This window comes from Drosophila virilis, unplaced genomic scaffold, assembly GCF_030788295.1.
Source record: "Drosophila virilis strain 15010-1051.87 unplaced genomic scaffold, Dvir_AGI_RSII-ME tig00001725, whole genome shotgun sequence".
Classification (NCBI taxonomy): Eukaryota; Metazoa; Arthropoda; class Insecta; order Diptera; family Drosophilidae; genus Drosophila; species Drosophila virilis.
In genome coordinates, this window is record NW_027212855.1 from 50,442 (window position 1) to 70,230 (window position 19,789).

At 46.3% G+C, this 19,789-nt stretch overlaps 3 protein-coding genes across 3 annotated transcripts; all 3 read right to left on the reverse strand.

Moving 5' to 3' along the window:
* Positions 1–1,199: 1,199 nt before the first annotated feature.
* On the reverse strand, positions 1,200–5,483 carry LOC138911629 (uncharacterized). Its single transcript, XM_070211008.1, has 2 exons — positions 1,711–5,483; positions 1,200–1,597 (listed from the first exon to the last, which is right to left on the reverse strand). Exon 1 carries the CDS (start codon positions 5,476–5,478, stop codon positions 3,397–3,399), a length of 2,082 nt encoding a protein of 693 aa, XP_070067109.1. The 5' UTR covers positions 5,479–5,483; the 3' UTR covers positions 1,200–1,597; positions 1,711–3,396.
* A 2,204-nt stretch (positions 5,484–7,687) lies between these two features.
* LOC138911622 (uncharacterized) lies at positions 7,688–10,779 on the reverse strand. Its single transcript, XM_070211001.1, has 6 exons — positions 10,578–10,779; positions 10,260–10,490; positions 9,792–9,950; positions 9,072–9,715; positions 8,445–8,990; positions 7,688–8,377 (listed from the first exon to the last, which is right to left on the reverse strand). Exons 1-6 carry the CDS (start codon positions 10,777–10,779, stop codon positions 7,688–7,690), a joined length of 2,472 nt encoding a protein of 823 aa, XP_070067102.1.
* A 342-nt stretch (positions 10,780–11,121) lies between these two features.
* Positions 11,122–15,129, reverse strand: LOC138911623 (uncharacterized). The gene is made up of 7 exons (XM_070211002.1): positions 14,652–15,129; positions 14,012–14,557; positions 13,694–13,924; positions 13,226–13,384; positions 12,506–13,149; positions 11,879–12,424; positions 11,122–11,811 (listed from the first exon to the last, which is right to left on the reverse strand). Exons 1-7 carry the CDS (start codon positions 15,127–15,129, stop codon positions 11,122–11,124), a joined length of 3,294 nt encoding a protein of 1,097 aa, XP_070067103.1.
* Positions 15,130–19,789: the final 4,660 nt, after the last annotated feature.

Consider the following 19,789-nt stretch of genomic DNA (forward strand, 5'->3'; position numbering starts at 1 on the left):
TTCTGTTCTCTTTCACTTCTGCTCAGCTGCAAGCACAAAACGATAATGAACCTCGACAAAAATGCAGATTGTGCAGCTGCGTGCGGTCGACTTATAATGTAAAAACTAATTCTAACGGTGCGCTTCCAGTGTAAGCAGCGAGGGCTGCTTACAGAAAAAATGCGAGACCCAGTAGGACTTAGTCAACAGCATTTTTCACTTCGCCCCGTAACATGAGGAGTATAGTAAAACTAAGAAATTCCGAATTTGGTCAAGATATCTTGAAAAATAAAATGTTTTTACTAGCAGCAACAACATTCGACCGATCGTTCCTATGGCAGCTATATGATAAAGTGGTCCGATCCTAATATTATTTTGACTATGTATGAGGAGTATAGTAAAACTAATTAATTAATAATAATTAACCTAATTTCCTATGGCAGTAATATGATATAGTGGTCCGATCCAGCTAGTTTTGACATATGTGCTGCGTGTAAGGAGGGACTTCTGCAAAGTTTCATTAAGATAGCTTTAAGACATACAAAGAGCTAGGCAAAAAGACGAATATGGCTATATCGACTCGGCTGTTGATGCTGATCAAGAATATATATACTTTATGGGGTGGGAGATGTCTCCTTCCATGCGTTACACATTTCACGACAAAATTATAATACTCTCTGCGAGGGTGTAAAAATCGGACTCTGATTGGTTAACCTGTATTTAGATTATCTTGCCTTTAATTTTTCAATTATCGCCTTTACTGAAACCTGTCTGAAGCCGGATATCTCAGACTTTTAAAATTGTACCTTCAAATACACCACTTACAAATGTGATTGAGCTTCCCGTATCGGCGGAGGAATACTCATAGCTGCTGAGTCTGCTCTTTCACCGGAATGCATTGATCTGCCCATCTCAGAGATTGAGCTGGTAGCTGTCAGAGATATATTTAAAAGTTTTTCTATCTTTATTTCATGTCCTTATCAACCCCTTCTATCTAACTTGATAGGCCACTCTGGTTCTCAAAGGAACTTATGAGGTTAAATAATGTGATGTCGAGGTGTTATGAAAAGTTTAAGAAATCGGGATATCACTCTGATTTCTTCCGTTATGCAATTACCCGTTGTCATATCAACTAAGCACTATATATCTAGCTTACATTTCTTTTCTATATTAAAAATCTTCTTACTTTTGTTTTTAAGATTATTTTTAATAGCGTCACTGACAAAATTAGCTATGAAAAGGCAGTACTGGCAAATAAAACACCTCCATCGGTCGGTGATGCTAACTATTGTATGTAAAAAAAAAAAATTAAACAAAAAAAATAGTAGCCAAAATTGGCCATGAGGCTCGACTACCGACAGCTCAATGCGCATTCCATCCCGGATGCCTATCCCGTCCCACATATCAACCACACCCTTGAGCAGTTGCGCCACGCCCGGCTCATCTCCACTCTGAATTTGAAGCCCGAAGTGCAGAGTGTACGGTGTTCACAGTCCCTTAGAGAGGTCTTTTCCAATGGCGGGTGATGCCATTTGGCTTACATTCGGCGTGTGCGACCTTTTAGCGAGCCTTGGAAACGGTAATCGGGCCGGAGATGAAGCTTCGCGCTTTTTCCTACCTAGACGATATCGTAGTATTAGGGGCAACAAGCGGATGACATGAAGAGAGTTTAAGGGAGGTATTCCCACGGTTGAGGGCAGTCAATCTCATTAGAGGGGAAGGAATACGTACCTATCCAGAGAAGGTGAAGCCGATACGTAACCGGAGAGCCCCGACAAATTGTAAGGAGTTGCGGCAATGTCTCGAGATGGCGTCATGATACAGGCGCTTCGACCCAGGCACAGCTGCTCAAAGCGTTCTTAAAGAAGGGTCGGAAATGCAAATTCGTCTTGCACACTGACCCGAGTGAGTATGGCCTCTGCGAAGTGCTGTCGCAGGCTATTCAGGGACAGGAATGGGTATTGCTGAAGGCTGAGGAAGTTCACTACCGTCGAGGGAAGCTTGTTAAAGTGTCCTCTGCAGAACTGTCAGCAGGCAGTGGTGGCCGAAGTCCCCTGCAAATAGGCATTTGGGCCTCCGGACAGACGAAGAGGACTACATTCCCTGGAAGCTATGTGTGGATAATGATCAGCGACAGAGGGTATTGCAAGAGTGTCATGATGCTCCCACGGCCGGGCATCAAGGCGAGTCAAGTTTGGACAAGAGATACGTCTGGCCGCCAAGTACGTGAAGTGCTGCGGAATCCGAAGCTTAAGAGTGAGCAACTCTATCTGGCTGGGCGGATCCTGACGATTTCGTTGGGCCCATTCCACGCTCGAAACATGGAAACACAATGTAACTGGTGGTCCATGGTCCATGCATATATATATATATATGATTATTTTTGTGCTATGCGCTTGGATAGATATTTTATATTTGTGTATACTTGCAACAAAGTGTTACAAGTTGAGTAATGTATGCATACATCTAATAAAAAAAGGCGAAGATCTAATACCCTTATATACACAACCATTTCATAATGCTTAGTGTTTGGCAAGTATCTTAGGGAAAATAGTTAATGCCAAGTTCGGTCAAAATATCTTGATAGACAAAAAAGTTTTTAATTATAAACCTAGTTTTCGACCGATCATACCTATGGATCATACTTATGACCTAATGATATGGTGTCCCGATATTAATAGGATTTTGCATTTATATGAAGAGCATAGTAAAACTAATAAATCTCGAGTTTGGTCAAGATACCTTGAAAAACAAAATGTTTTTCATACAACAACTTAAATTTCGACCGATCGTTCCTATGGCAGCTTTATGATATAGCGGTCCGATCTTAATATGATTTTGACTATGTATGAGGAGTATAGTAAAACTAATTAATTAATAATAATTAACCTAATTTCCTATGGCAGTAATATGATATAGTGGTCCGATCCAGCTAGTTTTGACATATGTGCTGCGTGTAAAGGACTTCTGCAAAGTTTCATTTAGATAGCTTTAAAACCGAGAGACTAGTTCGCATACAAAGAGACAGGCGGACAGACGGACCTGGCTATATCGACTCGGCTGTTGACGCTGATCTCATCCTGGCAGCGATCCCATGGCAGCTTTATGATATAGTGGTCCGATCTTAATATGATTTTGCCTATATATGAGGAGTATAGTAAAACTGTTGAATGCCGAGTGTGGTCAAGATATCTTGATAAACAATATGTTTTTTCATACAGCAACTTAATTTTCGACCGATAGTTCCTATAGCGGCTTTTTGATGTAGTGGTCCGATCTTAATAGGATTTTTCATATATATGAGGTGTTGGCACCGAGACTCGTGCCGGGGCGCGTATTCGGCAGGGACTTCTAGCGTCGAAAGAAACAACTCGATTCAATTCGATTCGTAGGAGGCGGTACGATATAATATAATTTTTAGTTTTTTTTAGTCTCCAAGGGAAGATAAGTGAGTGGCCTTGAGTTGAGCACGCTTTCTACGTCAGCCAATGCTGCTCGTAGCACCTCCTCTCGTAAACCAAAGGGCGGCAGAATTTCCGACAGTATTGACTTTGTAGAGCGCACCATTCGTTCCCACGATCCTCCCATATGGGGTGATCCTGGCAGGATAAAGGTAGACTCGAGTTCTGGGTACTGTCGGTCGATCAGAGCCGGCGATATACGTTCAATTTCATCTTTTAATACTTTGCTAGCGCCTCTGAAATTTGTGGCATTGTCAGACAGCATGCGGCGGTGGCAGCCGCATCTGGCCACGAACGACTTCAGAACGCATAAGTATGAGTCAGTTGAGAGCGACATAGCTATATCCAGGTGAACGGCGCGCACCGTGAGGCATGTAAATAGCACGCCCCAGCGCTTCTCACGACGCCGTCCAACGACAATGTCGTAGGGGCCGAAGTAATCCACTCCAGTATATGTGAACGGTGGAGTATAGGGCGATAATCGTTCGATTGGCAGGTCGCCCATCCCTGGCGGCTTTGGGCGGGCGCGTCGTATGCGGCACGCTGGGCAGGTATTGGAAACTTCTCTCACCAAAGCTCGTAAGCCACAAACCCAGTACCGCTGCCGCAGTTCATTTACGACGATTTGTTGCTGATGATATCTGCGGTGATAAAACTCAACCAGCAGATATGTCAATTGATGTCGTCTTGGCAGAATTATCGGGCGTTTGCAGACTTCGACATCTTCTATATTGTCTATCCGTCCTTTAATACGTAGAATACCCGAGTCATCCACATAAGGGGAGCACTTAAAGCGGCGCCCCGACCTTAAGCAGGTGATCTCACTATAAAACTCCTCTTCTTGACAAATCCGGATAAAAATCACATCCATTTCATTGCTTCTTTTAAGGAGCAGCGTCTTCTGCAGATTCAGTCCTCCGTCCAATCTGACCTTCTTAGTAATATTTCGTAGGAAATCCAGTACGCATAGCTGTACGGCTCTCAATTTTTTTAGCTTGCTGAAACTCTGCAGATCCGGCAGAATACATCTCCAGGACGACGTGTGATTGGGTTGTTCTTCAGCATGGTACAACATGTTTAATGCAGGGCCTATTTCCGATTGTGGCCACTGCGATTCTTCTAGATACAAAAATGGTGGTCCATTGAACCACCTGGTTGAGCCATGAATTTCAGGTGGTTTAGTCCATTTCGTACCATCGTCTGCCACGTTTTGAGCCGATGGTACCCATCGCCAGCTGTCCACATCTGATTCTTCTAAAATCTCTCCTATCCGAAGCGCTATGAATTGCTGGAACTTTCGAGCATCGGAACGGATCCAGTAGAGCACATCCTTTGAATCTGTCCAGAATGTTCGTGTATGTATGCGTACCAACATTTCCTTTTGGAAACATTTGGCCACATCAGTTCCATTCGAGGTATGGACACGGGCTTTAGGGGTACTACTCTCGTTTTCGAGGCGACCAAACTGTACTTGGCCATCAAGTTCAGCCCGCAAAAATACAACTGCGGCGTAAGCATTCATACTGGCGTCAACGAATGTATGCATCTGCACAGCCTGGGCTCGGCTCACCCACTTCATGCACCGTGGAATGCGGACGGCATTCAAATTTGAAAGTAGATCAAGCCAGTGTTGCCAATCGGCTTCGTCTTCGTTGGTAAGGTCGTCATCCCATCCGATATTGGATCGCCATATGTTCTGAATGATGATCTTAGCGCGTATATTAAAGAATCCTTGCAGCCCGACCGGGTCGAAAATAGCCATGATCACACTCAGAACACGTCTTTTAGTTGGGCGCTCATAAGATGCCTTCGCGAGCAAGTTCGGCGTCACCACAAACGTCAACAGATCTTGTCCAGGTACCCACCACAGGCTTAAGACCTTCTCTTGCGCTTCATCCTGAGCGCTGATACGCTTGTCCAACTCCTCACAGTCGTCTTCCAGCGCCTGTATAACTTCCTTCGAACTTGATGTCCAGCGGCGCATCTCGAAGCCGCCACTAGCATGAATCCTTTTTACAGTCTCAGCTAACTGTATCATTTCAGCTCCAGTATCCACCGACTGCAGCCAGTCGTCGACAAATGTGTTTTTGCAAATCGCCTTTACGGCATCCGGATGCTACGCTACAAACCGCTTGGCATTGCGATTCTTGACAAAATTTGCAAGAGCTGGCGAGCAGGATGCTCCAAACGTCATGACTTGCATCACGTATGATTCGGGGAAGCGTGACGAATCTCCATCACGCCAGAGAAACTTCTGTGCCGGTTGGTCTTCTAGGCGCACCTTGACTTGATGAAACATTTCCCTTATGTCGCCGGATACTGCGATAGGACGCTCTCGGAAGCGTATTAGTACCCCCATCAAAGATGCTAGTGTATCTGGACCTTTCAACAAACAATCGTTTAGCGACATGCCACTAACTTTGGCAGCCGCATCCCAAACCAGGCGCGTCTTTTTCTTGCTCGGATTGGTGACTGTAAAGATGGGAAGAAACCATGATGTAGTGTTAGCTAGTAACTTCCTATCCTTCAACCGGCGGATATATCCCTTCTGTTTGTAATCGTGCATCGTGTTCATCATGAACTCTTTCAGTGGTGGGTGTTTTGGCAAAGATGCCTCTAAACATTTCAGGCGCTTAACAGCCATCTGATAAAAGTCTGGCAGGTGCATGCGATCGAACCTCCATAACAGGCCGGTCTGCCAGAGCTTTTCGTCTTCCAGATAGGTTGTTGTTGCCTCCATAATCTCCATCGAGCGTTCGTCCTCTTTGGATCTCAGTGGATGTGAGGAAACGCTCACGCGCCGCACTCCACTGACAAATATGTAGCAGCCGAGGCGTGGTGCTGTCTCCCACAATGGGGCGGCCATATACGGCCCATCCTAGTCTGCTTCGCGCTGCTATGACGTCGTCGTTTTCACCTTCTCGTATCTCCAATGGTGCCGTTATTTTGATATTGTCTAAGCCAATGATAAGCTGAGCCTTGACGTTGTTATACGGCAGAATAGGAAGCGTAGATAAGTGCTTCCGAGACTTGACCAACTGTGGCCCGATACTTTGCTCTGGTAAGTCCAAGTTCGCTATTGTTCGCACGTTTTTTAAGGCATACTGTATTGCGTTATGCTCTGGAGCTGAAATGCTCACAGCCACGGACATCGACTCAGGTTCATTCTTGATTATGTCCCCTGTCCATTTAAGACACAGCTGGGTCGCAGGACCATCTAATTTCAGCTCGTCTGCAAGCGCTCTTTCTATTAACGTACACTCAGCTCCTTCATCCACTAATGCATATGCGCGCACGCTTTTTGATTTACTATAGAGCGTGATTGGAACATATCGAAACAGTGTCTTACTTGCGGAGCTGCCGTTAAACATAACGGCAGACTCACTTGCCTTAATCCGGTGGTTGCTACCTTGGCCCGTGTGCTCGACTTTACTACCACTCATGGTAGGCGTATGCAGCAGCACATGGTGCGTTGACTCGCAACCATCTACATGACACTTCTTCTTTGATTTACACTGTTGCGCACGATGACGTAGAAAGCAGCAATAACAGCGCTTCTTTTCCTTAACAAGTTCCCAGCGCTGATTTGTACCCATAGATCTGAAGTCGTCGCAATCTGATAGACGGTGGTTACCGGCGCACTTGGCACATGTTCCTGTTCCTGTTGTGAACGTTCTTGCTGAGAACCCTCAGGGCTATCTACCCGTGTTGTGCACAAAAATTAGCTCTCTATTGGTTTTCGTGGAGCTCTTCTTTTCGTTATCAGCCAGTGGTGTCTCGTAGGGCGTGACCATATTGGCGCACATTGCCACATTGAACAGCCAGTTATCAAAGGTGGCCAAACTGTGATCCTGGCTGAGAGCGACATAGCTATATCCAGGTGAACGGCGCGCACCGTGAGGCATGTAAATAGCACGCCGTATGCGGCACGCTGGGCAGGTATTGGAAACTTCTCTCACCAAAGCTCGTAAGCCACAAACCCAGTACCGCTGCCGCAGTTCATTTACGACGATTTGTTGCTGATGATATCTGCGGTGATAAAACTCAACCAGCAGATATGTCAATTGATGTCGTCTTGGCAGAATTATCGGGCGTTTGCAGACTTCGACATCTTCTATATTGTCTATCCGTCCTTTAATACGTAGAATACCCGAGTCATCCACATAAGGGGAGCACTTAAACAGCAAGCTTTTGCGATCGGTTAAGCGGCGCCCCGACCTTAAGCAGGTGATCTCACTATAAAACTCTTATTCTTGACAAATCCGGATAAAAATCACATCCATTTCATTGCTTCTTTTAAGGAGCAGCGTCTTCTGCAGATCCAGTCCTCCGTCCAATCTGACCTTCTTAGTAATATTTCGTAGGAAATCCAGTACGCATAGCTGTACGGCTCTCAATTTTTTTAGCTTGCTGAAACTCTGCAGATCCGGCAGAATACATCTCCAGGACGACGTGTGATTGGGTTGTTCTTCAGCATGGTACAACATGTTTAATGCAGGGCCTATTTCCGATTGTGGCCACTGCGATTCTTCTAGATACAAAAATGGTGGTCCATTGAACCACCTGGTTGAGCCATAAATTTCAGGTGGTTTAGTCCATTTCGTACCATCGTCTGCCACGTTTTTAGCCGATGGTACCCATCGCCAGCTGTCCACATCTGATTCTTCTAAAATCTCTCCTATCCGAAGCGCTATGAATTGCTGGAACTTTCGAGCATCGGAACGGATCCAGTAGAGCACATCCTTTGAATCTGTCCAGAATGTTCGTGTATGTATGCGTACCAACATTTCCTTTTGGAAACATTTGGCCAGTCTCAGACCTAAGACCGCGGCCATCAGTTCCATTCGAGGTATGGACACGGGCTTTAGGGGTACTACTCTCGTTTTCGAGGCGACCAAACTGTACTTGGCCATCAAGTTCAGCCCGCAAAAATACAACTGCGGCGTAAGCATTCATACTGGCGTCAACGAATGTATGCATCTGCACAGCCTGGGCTCGGCTCACCCACTTCATGCACCGTGGAATGCGGACGGCATTCAAATTTGAAAGTAGATCAAGCCAGTGTTGCCAATCGGCTTCGTCTTCGTTGGTAAGGTCGTCATCCCATCCGATATTGGATCGCCATATGTTCTGAATGATGATCTTAGCGCGTATATTAAAGAATCCTTGCAGCCCGACCGGGTCGAAAATAGCCATGATCACACTCAGAACACGTCTTTTAGTTGGGCGCTCATAAGATGCCTTCGCGAGCAAGTTCGGCGTCACCACAAACGTCAACAGATCTTGTCCAGGTACCCACCACAGGCTTAAGACCTTCTCTTGCGCTTCATCCTGAGCGCTGATACGCTTGTCCAACTCCTCACAGTCGTCTTCCAGCGCCTGTATAACTTCCTTCGAACTTGATGTCCAGCGGCGCATCTCGAAGCCGCCACTAGCATGAATCCTTTTTACAGTCTCAGCTAACTGTATCATTTCAGCTCCAGTATCCACCGACTGCAGCCAGTCGTCGACAAATGTGTTTTTGCAAATCGCCTTTACGGCATCCGGATGCTACGCTACAAACCGCTTGGCATTGCGATTCTTGACAAAATTTGCAAGAGCTGGCGAGCAGGATGCTCCAAACGTCATGACTTGCATCACGTATGATTCGGGGAAGCGTGACGAATCTCCATCACGCCAGAGAAACTTCTGTGCCGGTTGGTCTTCTAGGCGCACCTTGACTTGATGAAACATTTCCCTTATGTCGCCGGATACTGCGATAGGACGCTCTCGGAAGCGTATTAGTACCCCCATCAAAGATGCTAGTGTATCTGCACCTTTCAACAAACAATCGTTTAGCGACATGCCACTAACTTTGGCAGCCGCATCCCAAACCAGGCGCGTCTTTTTCTTGCTCGGATTGGTGACTGTAAAGATGGGAAGAAACCATGATGTAGTGTTAGCTAGTAACTTCCTATCCTTCAACCGGCGGATATATCCCTTCTGTTTGTAATCGTGCATCGTGTTCTTCATGAACTCTTTCAGTGGTGGGTGTTTTGGCAAAGATGCCTCTAAACATTTCAGGCGCTTAACAGCCATCTGATAAAAGTCTGGCAGGTGCATGCGATCGAACCTCCATAACAGGCCGGTCTGCCAGAGCTTTTCGTCTTCCAGATAGGTTGTTGTTGCCTCCATAATCTCCATCGAGCGTTCGTCCTCTTTGGATCTCAGTGGATGTGAGGAAACGCTCACGCGCCGCACTCCACTGACAAATATGTAGCAGCCGAGGCGTGGTGCTGTCTCCCACAATGGGGCGGCCATATACGGCCCATCCTAGTCTGCTTCGCGCTGCTATGACGTCGTCGTTTTCACCTTCTCGTATCTCCAATGGTGCCGTTATTTTGATATTGTCTAAGCCAATGATAAGCTGAGCCTTGACGTTGTTATACGGCAGAATAGGAAGCGTAGATAAGTGCTTCCGAGACTTGACCAACTGTGGCCCGATACTTTGCTCTGGTAAGTCCAAGTTCGCTATTGTTCGCACGTTTTTTAAGGCATACTGTATTGCGTTATGCTCTGGAGCTGAAATGCTCACAGCCACGGACATCGACTCAGGTTCATTCTTGATTATGTCCCCTGTCCATTTAAGACACAGCTGGGTCGCAGGACCATCTAATTTCAGCTCGTCTGCAAGCGCTCTTTCTATTAACGTACACTCAGCTCCTTCATCCACTAATGCATATGCGCGCACGCTTTTTGATTTACTATAGAGCGTGATTGGAACATATCGAAACAGTGTCTTACTTGCGGAGCTGCCGTTAAACATAACGGCAGACTCACTTGCCTTAATCCGGTGGTTGCTACCTTGGCCCGTGTGCTCGACTTTACTACCACTCATGGTAGGCGTATGCAGCAGCACATGGTGCGTTGACTCGCAACCATCTACATGACACTTCTTCTTTGATTTACACTGTTGCGCACGATGACGTAGAAAGCAGCAATAACAGCGCTTCTTTTCCTTAACAAGTTCCCAGCGCTGATTTGTACCCATAGATCTGAAGTCGTCGCAATCTGATAGACGGTGGTTACCGGCGCACTTGGCACATGTTCCTGTTCCTGTTGTGAACGTTCTTGCTGAGAACCCTCAGGGCTATCTACCCGTGTTGTGCACAAAAATTAGCTCTCTATTGGTTTTCGTGGAGCTCTTCTTTTCGTTATCAGCCAGTGGTGTCTCGTAGGGCGTGACCATATTGGCGCACATTGCCACATTGAACAGCCAGTTATCAAAGGTGGCCAAACTGTGATCCTGGCTGAGAGCGACATAGCTATATCCAGGTGAACGGCGCGCACCGTGAGGCATGTAAATAGCACGCCGTATGCGGCACGCTGGGCAGGTATTGGAAACTTCTCTCACCAAAGCTCGTAAGCCACAAACCCAGTACCGCTGCCGCAGTTCATTTACGACGATTTGTTGCTGATGATATCTGCGGTGATAAAACTCAACCAGCAGATATGTCAATTGATGTCGTCTTGGCAGAATTATCGGGCGTTTGCAGACTTCGACATCTTCTATATTGTCTATCCGTCCTTTAATACGTAGAATACCCGAGTCATCCACATAAGGGGAGCACTTAAACAGCAAGCTTTTGCGATCGGTTAAGCGGCGCCCCGACCTTAAGCAGGTGATCTCACTATAAAACTCTTATTCTTGACAAATCCGGATAAAAATCACATCCATTTCATTGCTTCTTTTAAGGAGCAGCGTCTTCTGCAGATCCAGTCCTCCGTCCAATCTGACCTTCTTAGTAATATTTCGTAGGAAATCCAGTACGCATAGCTGTACGGCTCTCAATATTTTTAGCTTGCTGAAACTCTGCAGATCCGGCAGAATACATCTCCAGGACGACGTGTGATTGGGTTGTTCTTCAGCATGGTACAACATGTTTAATGCAGGACCTATTTCCGATTGTGGCCACTGCGATTCTTCTAGATACAAAAATGGTGGTCCATTGAACCACCTGGTTGAGCCATAAATTTCAGGTGGTTTAGTCCATTTCGTACCATCGTCTGCCACGTTTTTAGCCGATGGTACCCATCGCCAGCTGTCCACATCTGATTCTTCTAAAATCTCTCCTATCCGAAGCGCTATGAATTGCTGGAACTTTCGAGCATCGGAACGGATCCAGTAGAGCACATCCTTTGAATCTGTCCAGAATGTTCGTGTATGTATGCGTACCAACATTTCCTTTTGGAAACATTTGGCCAGTCTCAGACCTAAGACCGCGGCCATCAGTTCCATTCGAGGTATGGACACGGGCTTTAGGGGTACTACTCTCGTTTTCGAGGCGACCAAACTGTACTTGGCCATCAAGCTCAGCCCGCAAAAATACAACTGCGGCGTAAGCATTCATACTGGCGTCAACGAATGTATGCATCTGCACAGCCTGGGCTCGGCTCACCCACTTCATGCACCGTGGAATGCGGACGGCATTCAAATTTGAAAGTAGATCAAGCCAGTGTTGCCAATCGGCTTTGTCTTCGTTGGTAAGGTCGTCATCCCATCCGATATTGGATCGCCATATGTTCTGAATGATGATCTTAGCGCGTATATTAAAGAATCCTTGCAGCCCGACCGGGTCGAATATAGCCATGATCACACTCAGAACACGTCTTTTAGTTGGGCGCTCATAAGATGCCTTCGCGAGCAAGTTCGGCGTCACCACAAACGTCAACAGATCTTGTCCAGGTACCCACCACAGGCTTAAGACCTTCTCTTGCGCTTCATCCTGAGCGCTGATACGCTTGTCCAACTCCTCGCAGTCGTCTTCCAGCGCCTGTATAACTTCCTTCGAACTTGATGTCCAGCGGCGCATCTCGAAGCCGCCACTAGCATGAATCCTTTTTACAGTCTCAGCTAACTGTATCATTTCAGCTCCAGTATCCACCGACTGCAGCCAGTCGTCGACAAATGTGTTTTTGCAAATCGCCTTTACGGCATCCGGATGCTACGCTACAAACCGCTTGGCATTGCGATTCTTGACAAAATTTGCTAGAGCTGGCGAGCAGGATGCTCCAAACGTCATGACTTGCATCACGTATGATTCGGGGAAGCGTGACGAATCTCCATCACGCCAGAGAAACTTCTGTGCCGGTTGGTCTTCTAGGCGCACCTTGACTTGATGAAACATTTCCCTTATGTCGCCGGATACTGCGATAGGACGCTCTCGGAAGCGTATTAGTACCCCCATCAAAGATGCTAGTGTATCTGGACCTTTCAACAAACAATCGTTTAGCGACATGCCACTAACTTTGGCAGCCGCATCCCAAACCAGGCGCGTCTTTTTCTTGCTCGGATTGGTGACTGTAAAGATGGGAAGAAACCATGATGTAGTGTTAGCTAGTAACTTCCTATCCTTCAACCGGCGGATATATCCCTTCTGTTTGTAATCGTGCATCGTGTTCATCATGAACTCTTTCAGTGGTGGGTGTTTTGGCAAAGATGCCTCTAAACATTTCAGGCGCTTAACAGCCATCTGATAAAAGTCTGGCAGGTGCATGCGATCGAACCTCCATAACAGGCCGGTCTGCCAGAGCTTTTCGTCTTCCAGATAGGTTGTTGTTGCCTCCATAATCTCCATCGAGCGTTCGTCCTCTTTGGATCTCAGTGGATGTGAGGAAACGCTCACGCGCCGCACTCCACTGACAAATATGTAGCAGCCGAGGCGTGGTGCTGTCTCCCACAATGGGGCGGCCATATACGGCCCATCCTAGTCTGCTTCGCGCTGCTATGACGTCGTCGTTTTCACCTTCTCGTATCTCCAATGGTGCCGTTATTTTGATATTGTCTAAGCCAATGATAAGCTGAGCCTTGACGTTGTTATACGGCAGAATAGGAAGCGTAGATAAGTGCTTCCGAGACTTGACCAACTGTGGCCCGATACTTTGCTCTGGTAAGTCCAAGTTCGCTATTGTTCGCACGTTTTTTAAGGCATACTGTATTGCGTTATGCTCTGGAGCTGAAATGCTCACAGCCACGGACATCGACTCAGGTTCATTCTTGATTATGTCCCCTGTCCATTTAAGACACAGCTGGGTCGCAGGACCATCTAATTTCAGCTCGTCTGCAAGCGCTCTTTCTATTAACGTACACTCAGCTCCTTCATCCACTAATGCATATGCGCGCACGCTTTTTGATTTACTATAGAGCGTGATTGGAACATATCGAAACAGTGTCTTACTTGCGGAGCTGCCGTTAAACATAACGGCAGACTCACTTGCCTTAATCCGGTGGTTGCTACCTTGGCCCGTGTGCTCGACTTTACTACCACTCATGGTAGGCGTATGCAGCAGCACATGGTGCGTTGACTCGCAACCATCTACATGACACTTCTTCTTTGATTTACACTGTTGCGCACGATGACGTAGAAAGCAGCAATAACAGCGCTTCTTTTCCTTAACAAGTTCCCAGCGCTGATTTGTACCCATAGATCTGAAGTCGTCGCAATCTGATAGACGGTGGTTACCGGCGCACTTGGCACATGTTCCTGTTCCTGTTGTGAACGTTCTTGCTGAGAACCCTCAGGGCTATCTACCCGTGTTGTGCACAAAAATTAGCTCTCTATTGGTTTTCGTGGAGCTCTTCTTTTCGTTATCAGCCAGTGGTGTCTCGTAGGGCGTGACCATATTGGCGCACATTGCCACATTGAACAGCCAGTTATCAAAGGTGGCCAAACTGCTACCTTCATTCGACATTCGATACCGGCCCCAATCCAATTTCATATTGCTAGGCATCTTAGCAACAAGCTCGTTCAGCAGCGCGGGATCGTAAAGATATTCGTGCATGCCAATGGCCGCTATCGTTGCGCAGTAGTTTTGGACAGTTAGGGCCAGTCGTTTAACGGTGTTTAAGTTTTTCGACTTTATTGCTGGTTCCTCTTGGAGCTTTTGCTGCAGAGCAGCATGTACTATTTCAGAGCGGCCATACAACATTCGCAATGTGCCTATAGCATACGGCACTGTAGCTGGGATCATAAGTTTTCCGCGCACCGCATCCAGGGCTTGCCCTCTGAGGCACTTCTGAAGCCTGATGAGATTTTCCTCGTTGCTGAATCCACATCTCAGTGGATTGCTCATAATTGCTGATAAAAATCAACCATTCCTCTGGTTTGCCATTCCTCCGCGCGCTGATTTGCGCAGGTGTCAGTGATCCATTCCTCGACGTCGCATTATTACAATACACATTGTCAAATTGCTGCCGTGGCACGTGCGCAATCGATCTATTGAGCGCTCCCAGACCTGTGTGGCCCATGTACGCGGCAGTACTGGGCTCCGTAGCCTGGTTAAACACCGCCGTATTTGCTTGATATGGCAAACTGGGGTGTACACTCCAATTAGCCGAAACCTGTTTCTGCTTGCAGATCAAGCTCTGGCATCCCAAAGGGTTGAAGAATGCTCCCACTTTCTCAGTTCTTTGCTGCATTGGTAGGACGACGTCGGCGGACGACGTAGACGGACAGCCACTATAAGTTTCTATGATTGCTGCCCCGCTACCTTTTTCTACACCGGCGACTTTATCTTGTACTCCAGCAGGAACAGGCGATCCATTAGCCTGTCCCGTTGACCATGCCGTTACAAGCGTTGCAGTTCCACCGGGTTGAATAATACTTGTCGTCCTTCTCGCACTTGCATCTTGTTCATCACCGTCAGCCATCTCGCCACACCAATACTATGAAATCCGCTTTGAGGTTATGGCTGCTAAGTGTGAGTCTAGCTCTTGTACCACGTGTCTCTCTATAGGCAGCTAAGGTTGTGACTTTGCAAGTCGCTTGCTTCGCAGAAATCTCCGCGGTAGCAGAGAATCCCTCGGACACTCTCTGCTGCAGAGAATATTTCAGAATGCTGGCACCGAGACTCGTGCCGGGGCGCGTATTCGACAGGGACTTCTAGCGTTGAAAGAAACAACTCGATTCAATTCGATTCGTACAAGGCGGTACGATATAATATAATTAGAACGCTGAAATCTTTATTATTCTTTCATTATTACACAACCTATATTTTACATGATTATGAGACTTACATTCGTGCTCCGCACGCGCTTCTGTTCTCTTTCACTTCTGCTCAGCTGCAAGCACAAAACGATAATGAACCTCGACAAAAATGCAGATTGTGCAGCTGCGTGCGGTCGACTTATAATGTAAAAACTAATTCTAACGGTGCGCTTCCAGTGTAAGCAGCGAGGGCTGCTTACAGAAAAAATGCGAGACCCAGTAGGACTTAGTCAACAGCATTTTTCACTTCGCCCCGTAACATGAGGAGTATAGTAAAACTAAGAAATTCCGAATTTGGTCAAGATATCTTGAAAAATAAAATGTTTTTACTAGCAGCAACAACATTCGACCGATCGTTCCTATGGCAGCTATATGATAAAGTGGTCCGATCCTAATATTATTTTGACTATGTATGAGGAGTATAGTAAAACTAATTAATTAATAATAATTAACCTAATTTCCTATGGCAGTAATATGATATAGTGGTCCGATCCAGCTAGTTTTGACATATGTGCTGCGTGTAAGGAGGGACTTCTGCAAAGTTTTATTAAGATAGCTTTAAGACATACAAAGAGACAGGCAAAAAGACGAATATGGCTATATCGACTCGGCTGTTGATGCTGATCAAGAATATATATACTTTATGGGGTGGGAGATGTCTCCTTCCATGCGTTACACATTTCACGACAAAATTATAATACTCTCTGCGAGGGTGTAAAAATCGGACTCTGATTGGTTAACCTGTATTTAGATTATCTTGCCTTTAATTTTTCAATTATCGCCTTTACTGAAACCTGTCTGAAGCCGGATATCTCAGACTTTTAAAATTGTACCTTCAAATACACCACTTACAAATGTGATTGAGCTTCCCGTATCGGCGGAGGAATACTCATAGCTGCTGAGTCTGCTCTTTCACCGGAATGCATTGATCTGCCCATCTCAGAGATTGAGCTGGTAGCTGTCAGAGATATATTTAAAAGTTTTTCTATCTTTATTTCATGTCCTTATCAACCCCTTCTATCTAACTTGATAGGCCACTCTGGTTCTCAAAGGAACTTATGAGGTTAAATAATGTGATGTCGAGGTGTTATGAAAAGTTTAAGAAATCGGGATATCACTCTGATTTCTTCCGTTATGCAATTACCCGTTGTCATATCAACTAAGCACTATATATTTAGCTTACATTTCTTTTCTATATTAAAAATCTTCTTACTTTTGTTTTTAAGATTATTTTTAATAGCGTCACTGACAAAATTAGCTATGAAAAGGCAGTACTGGCAAATAAAACACCTCCATCGGTCGGTGATGCTAACTATTGTATGTAAAAAAAAAAAATTAAACAAAAAAAATAGTAGCCAAAATTGGCCATGAGGCTCGACTACCGACAGCTCAATGCGCATTCCATCCCGGATGCCTATCCCGTCCCACATATCAACCACACCCTTGAGCAGTTGCGCCACGCCCGGCTCATCTCCACTCTGAATTTGAAGCCCGAAGTGCAGAGTGTACGGTGTTCACAGTCCCTTAGAGAGGTCTTTTCCAATGGCGGGTGATGCCATTTGGCTTACATTCGGCGTGTGCGACCTTTTAGCGAGCCTTGGAAACGGTAATCGGGCCGGAGATGAAGCTTCGCGCTTTTTCCTACCTAGACGATATCGTAGTATTAGGGGCAACAAGCGGATGACATGAAGAGAATTTAAGGGAGGTATTCCCACGGTTGAGGGCAGTCAATCTCATTAGAGGGGAAGGAATACGTACCTATCCAGAGAAGGTGAAGCCGATACGTAACCGGAGAGCCCCGACAAATTGTAAGGAGTTGCGGCAATGTCTCGAGATGGCGTCATGATACAGGCGCTTCGATCCAGGCACAGCTGCTCAAAGCGTTCTTAAAGAAGGGTCGGAAATGCAAATTCGTCTTGCACACTGACCCGAGTGAGTATGGCCTCTGCGAAGTGCTGTCGCAGGCTATTCAGGGACAGGAATGGGTATTGCTGAAGGCTGAGGAAGTTCACTACCGTCGAGGGAAGCTTGTTAAAGTGTCCTCTGCAGAACTGTCAGCAGGCAGTGGTGGCCGAAGTCCCCTGCAAATAGGCATTTGGGCCTCCGGACAGACGAAGAGGACTACATTCCCTGGAAGCTATGTGTGGATAATGATCAGCGACAGAGGGTATTGCAAGAGTGTCATGATGCTCCCACGGCCGGGCATCAAGGCGAGTCAAGTTTGGACAAGAGATACGTCTGGCCGCCAAGTACGTGAAGTGCTGCGGAATCCGAAGCTTAAGAGTGAGCAACTCTATCTGGCTGGACGGATCCTGACGATTTCGTTGGGCCCATTCCACGCTCGAAACATGGAAACACAATGTAACTGGTGGTCCATGATGCCTTTTCTTAGTGGGTGGAACTGGTCACTCTCAGGAAGGCCACGCACACCTGCATGCAGCGTTTTGAAAGAGGATTTTGAGCAAGTTCGGCGTGCCTAAGAAGATCGCTTGTGACAACGGGCTACAATTCACAAGCTGGAGCTTCAAGGCTTTTCTGGAATCTCTGGGCGTAGAGGTCTTGTATACCGCCCCGTACCAAGATAATCCTAGCGAGAGGACAAACAGAACCGTGAAAACAATGATAGCTCAATATCTCGAGGGCATTCACCGATCGTGGAACTTTTGATTGAGGTATCGCTAACGGTTAACACGTGTGTCGACTCGACGGCATTCAGTCCCGCTTTCTCGATGCAGGGCAGGGAGTTGTGGCTGCTGGCTGCTTTAAACGATCAGGTGACACCGGGGTCCGCAACAAGTGTGTTCGACTCTAGGATCAGCAATCTCCAGCGAGCATCGAAGGACCACGGAAGGTACTAAGACCTGCAAAACCGCGAGTGGCGACCTTCATTGGGTTCGATTGCCTTGCTACGTCAACAACAGCTGTTCAATGCGGCAGAATGCTTCGCCGCCAAATTGGCGACCAAATTTGACGGTCCCTATCCGGTCGTCAAATTCCTAAATCCCCCCATCGTGCACATAGCGAACCTGAGCGACCGAAATTAGACGGTGGCCAATATTCACAGAGGACAGCATTCCACCAAAAGAACACTGGTGAGAAAAATGAGGAAAAAGGACATAGGCACTATGGCACCCGCGACCCATCGCAGCCACGTAGATTAGATTAGACTAACACTATTAGCCTAGCTAGAAGGGGCTAAATGGACTGAGAGCCGCACTGTAGGAATAGGGTATTGATAACTATGTATTGGATAGCTTACAAATAAGTTAAATTTACAGATGGACCCTGGATTATTTCGATATCATCGGATGAGGATGCCGGCAGCGGCGATACCGAACCTTCCCCGGCCCAGCGCCGGAGGCCGCCAACGCGATTCCTGCTAAGTGCGCGATTTTTACAGGTGACAACAGGAGGAACCACCTTGCCACTTCCGCCATACGATGTTCTCCTGACGGACCAATATAGTGGAACGTTTGGGGAGGTAATGGTAATGGCCGTCGAAGTGACTTACATGTTTGTAGAAGCTCCGTTCTCGCGAAATACACCACCGTACGTCAGATGCCAGTTCAGTGGAGTCGGCGATATGAAGGGAGCATAGTGAAATCTTTAAATACCGTGCTCAATCAAAATATCTTGAATGACAAAAAAGTTTTCCATGCAACAACATAATTTTCGACCGATAGTGCCTATGGCAGCTATATATTATAGTGTACCGATCTTAAGATTTTGCATTTATATGAAGAGCATAGTTAAACTATTAAATGTCGAGTTTGGTCAAGATACCTTGAAAAATAAAATGTTTTTCATACAACAACTTAAATATGATTTTGCCTATATATGAGGAATATAGTAATACTAATGAATGCCGAGTGTGGTCAAGATATCTTTAAAAACAAAATGTTTTTTCATACAACAACTTAATTTTCGACCGAGCTTTTTATGGCAGCTATATGATATAGTGTCCCATATTAATAGGATTTTGCATATATATGAGCAGTATAGTAAAACTAATAAATGGCGAGTTTGGAAGATATCTTGAAAAACAAAATGTTTTCATACAAAAAATTGGCTCGACTACCGACAGCTCAATGCGCATTCCATCCCGGATGCCTATCCCGTCCCACATATCAAAAACATCCTTGAGCAGTTGCGCCATGCCTGGCTCATCTCCCCTCTGGATTTGAAGCACGGGTACTGGCAGGTACCGATGGCAACCGAAAGTGCAGAGTGTACGGTGTTCACAGTCCCTTAGAGGTCTTTTCCAATGAAGAGATGAAGCTTCGCGCGTTTTCCTACCTAGACGATATCGTATTATTAGGGACA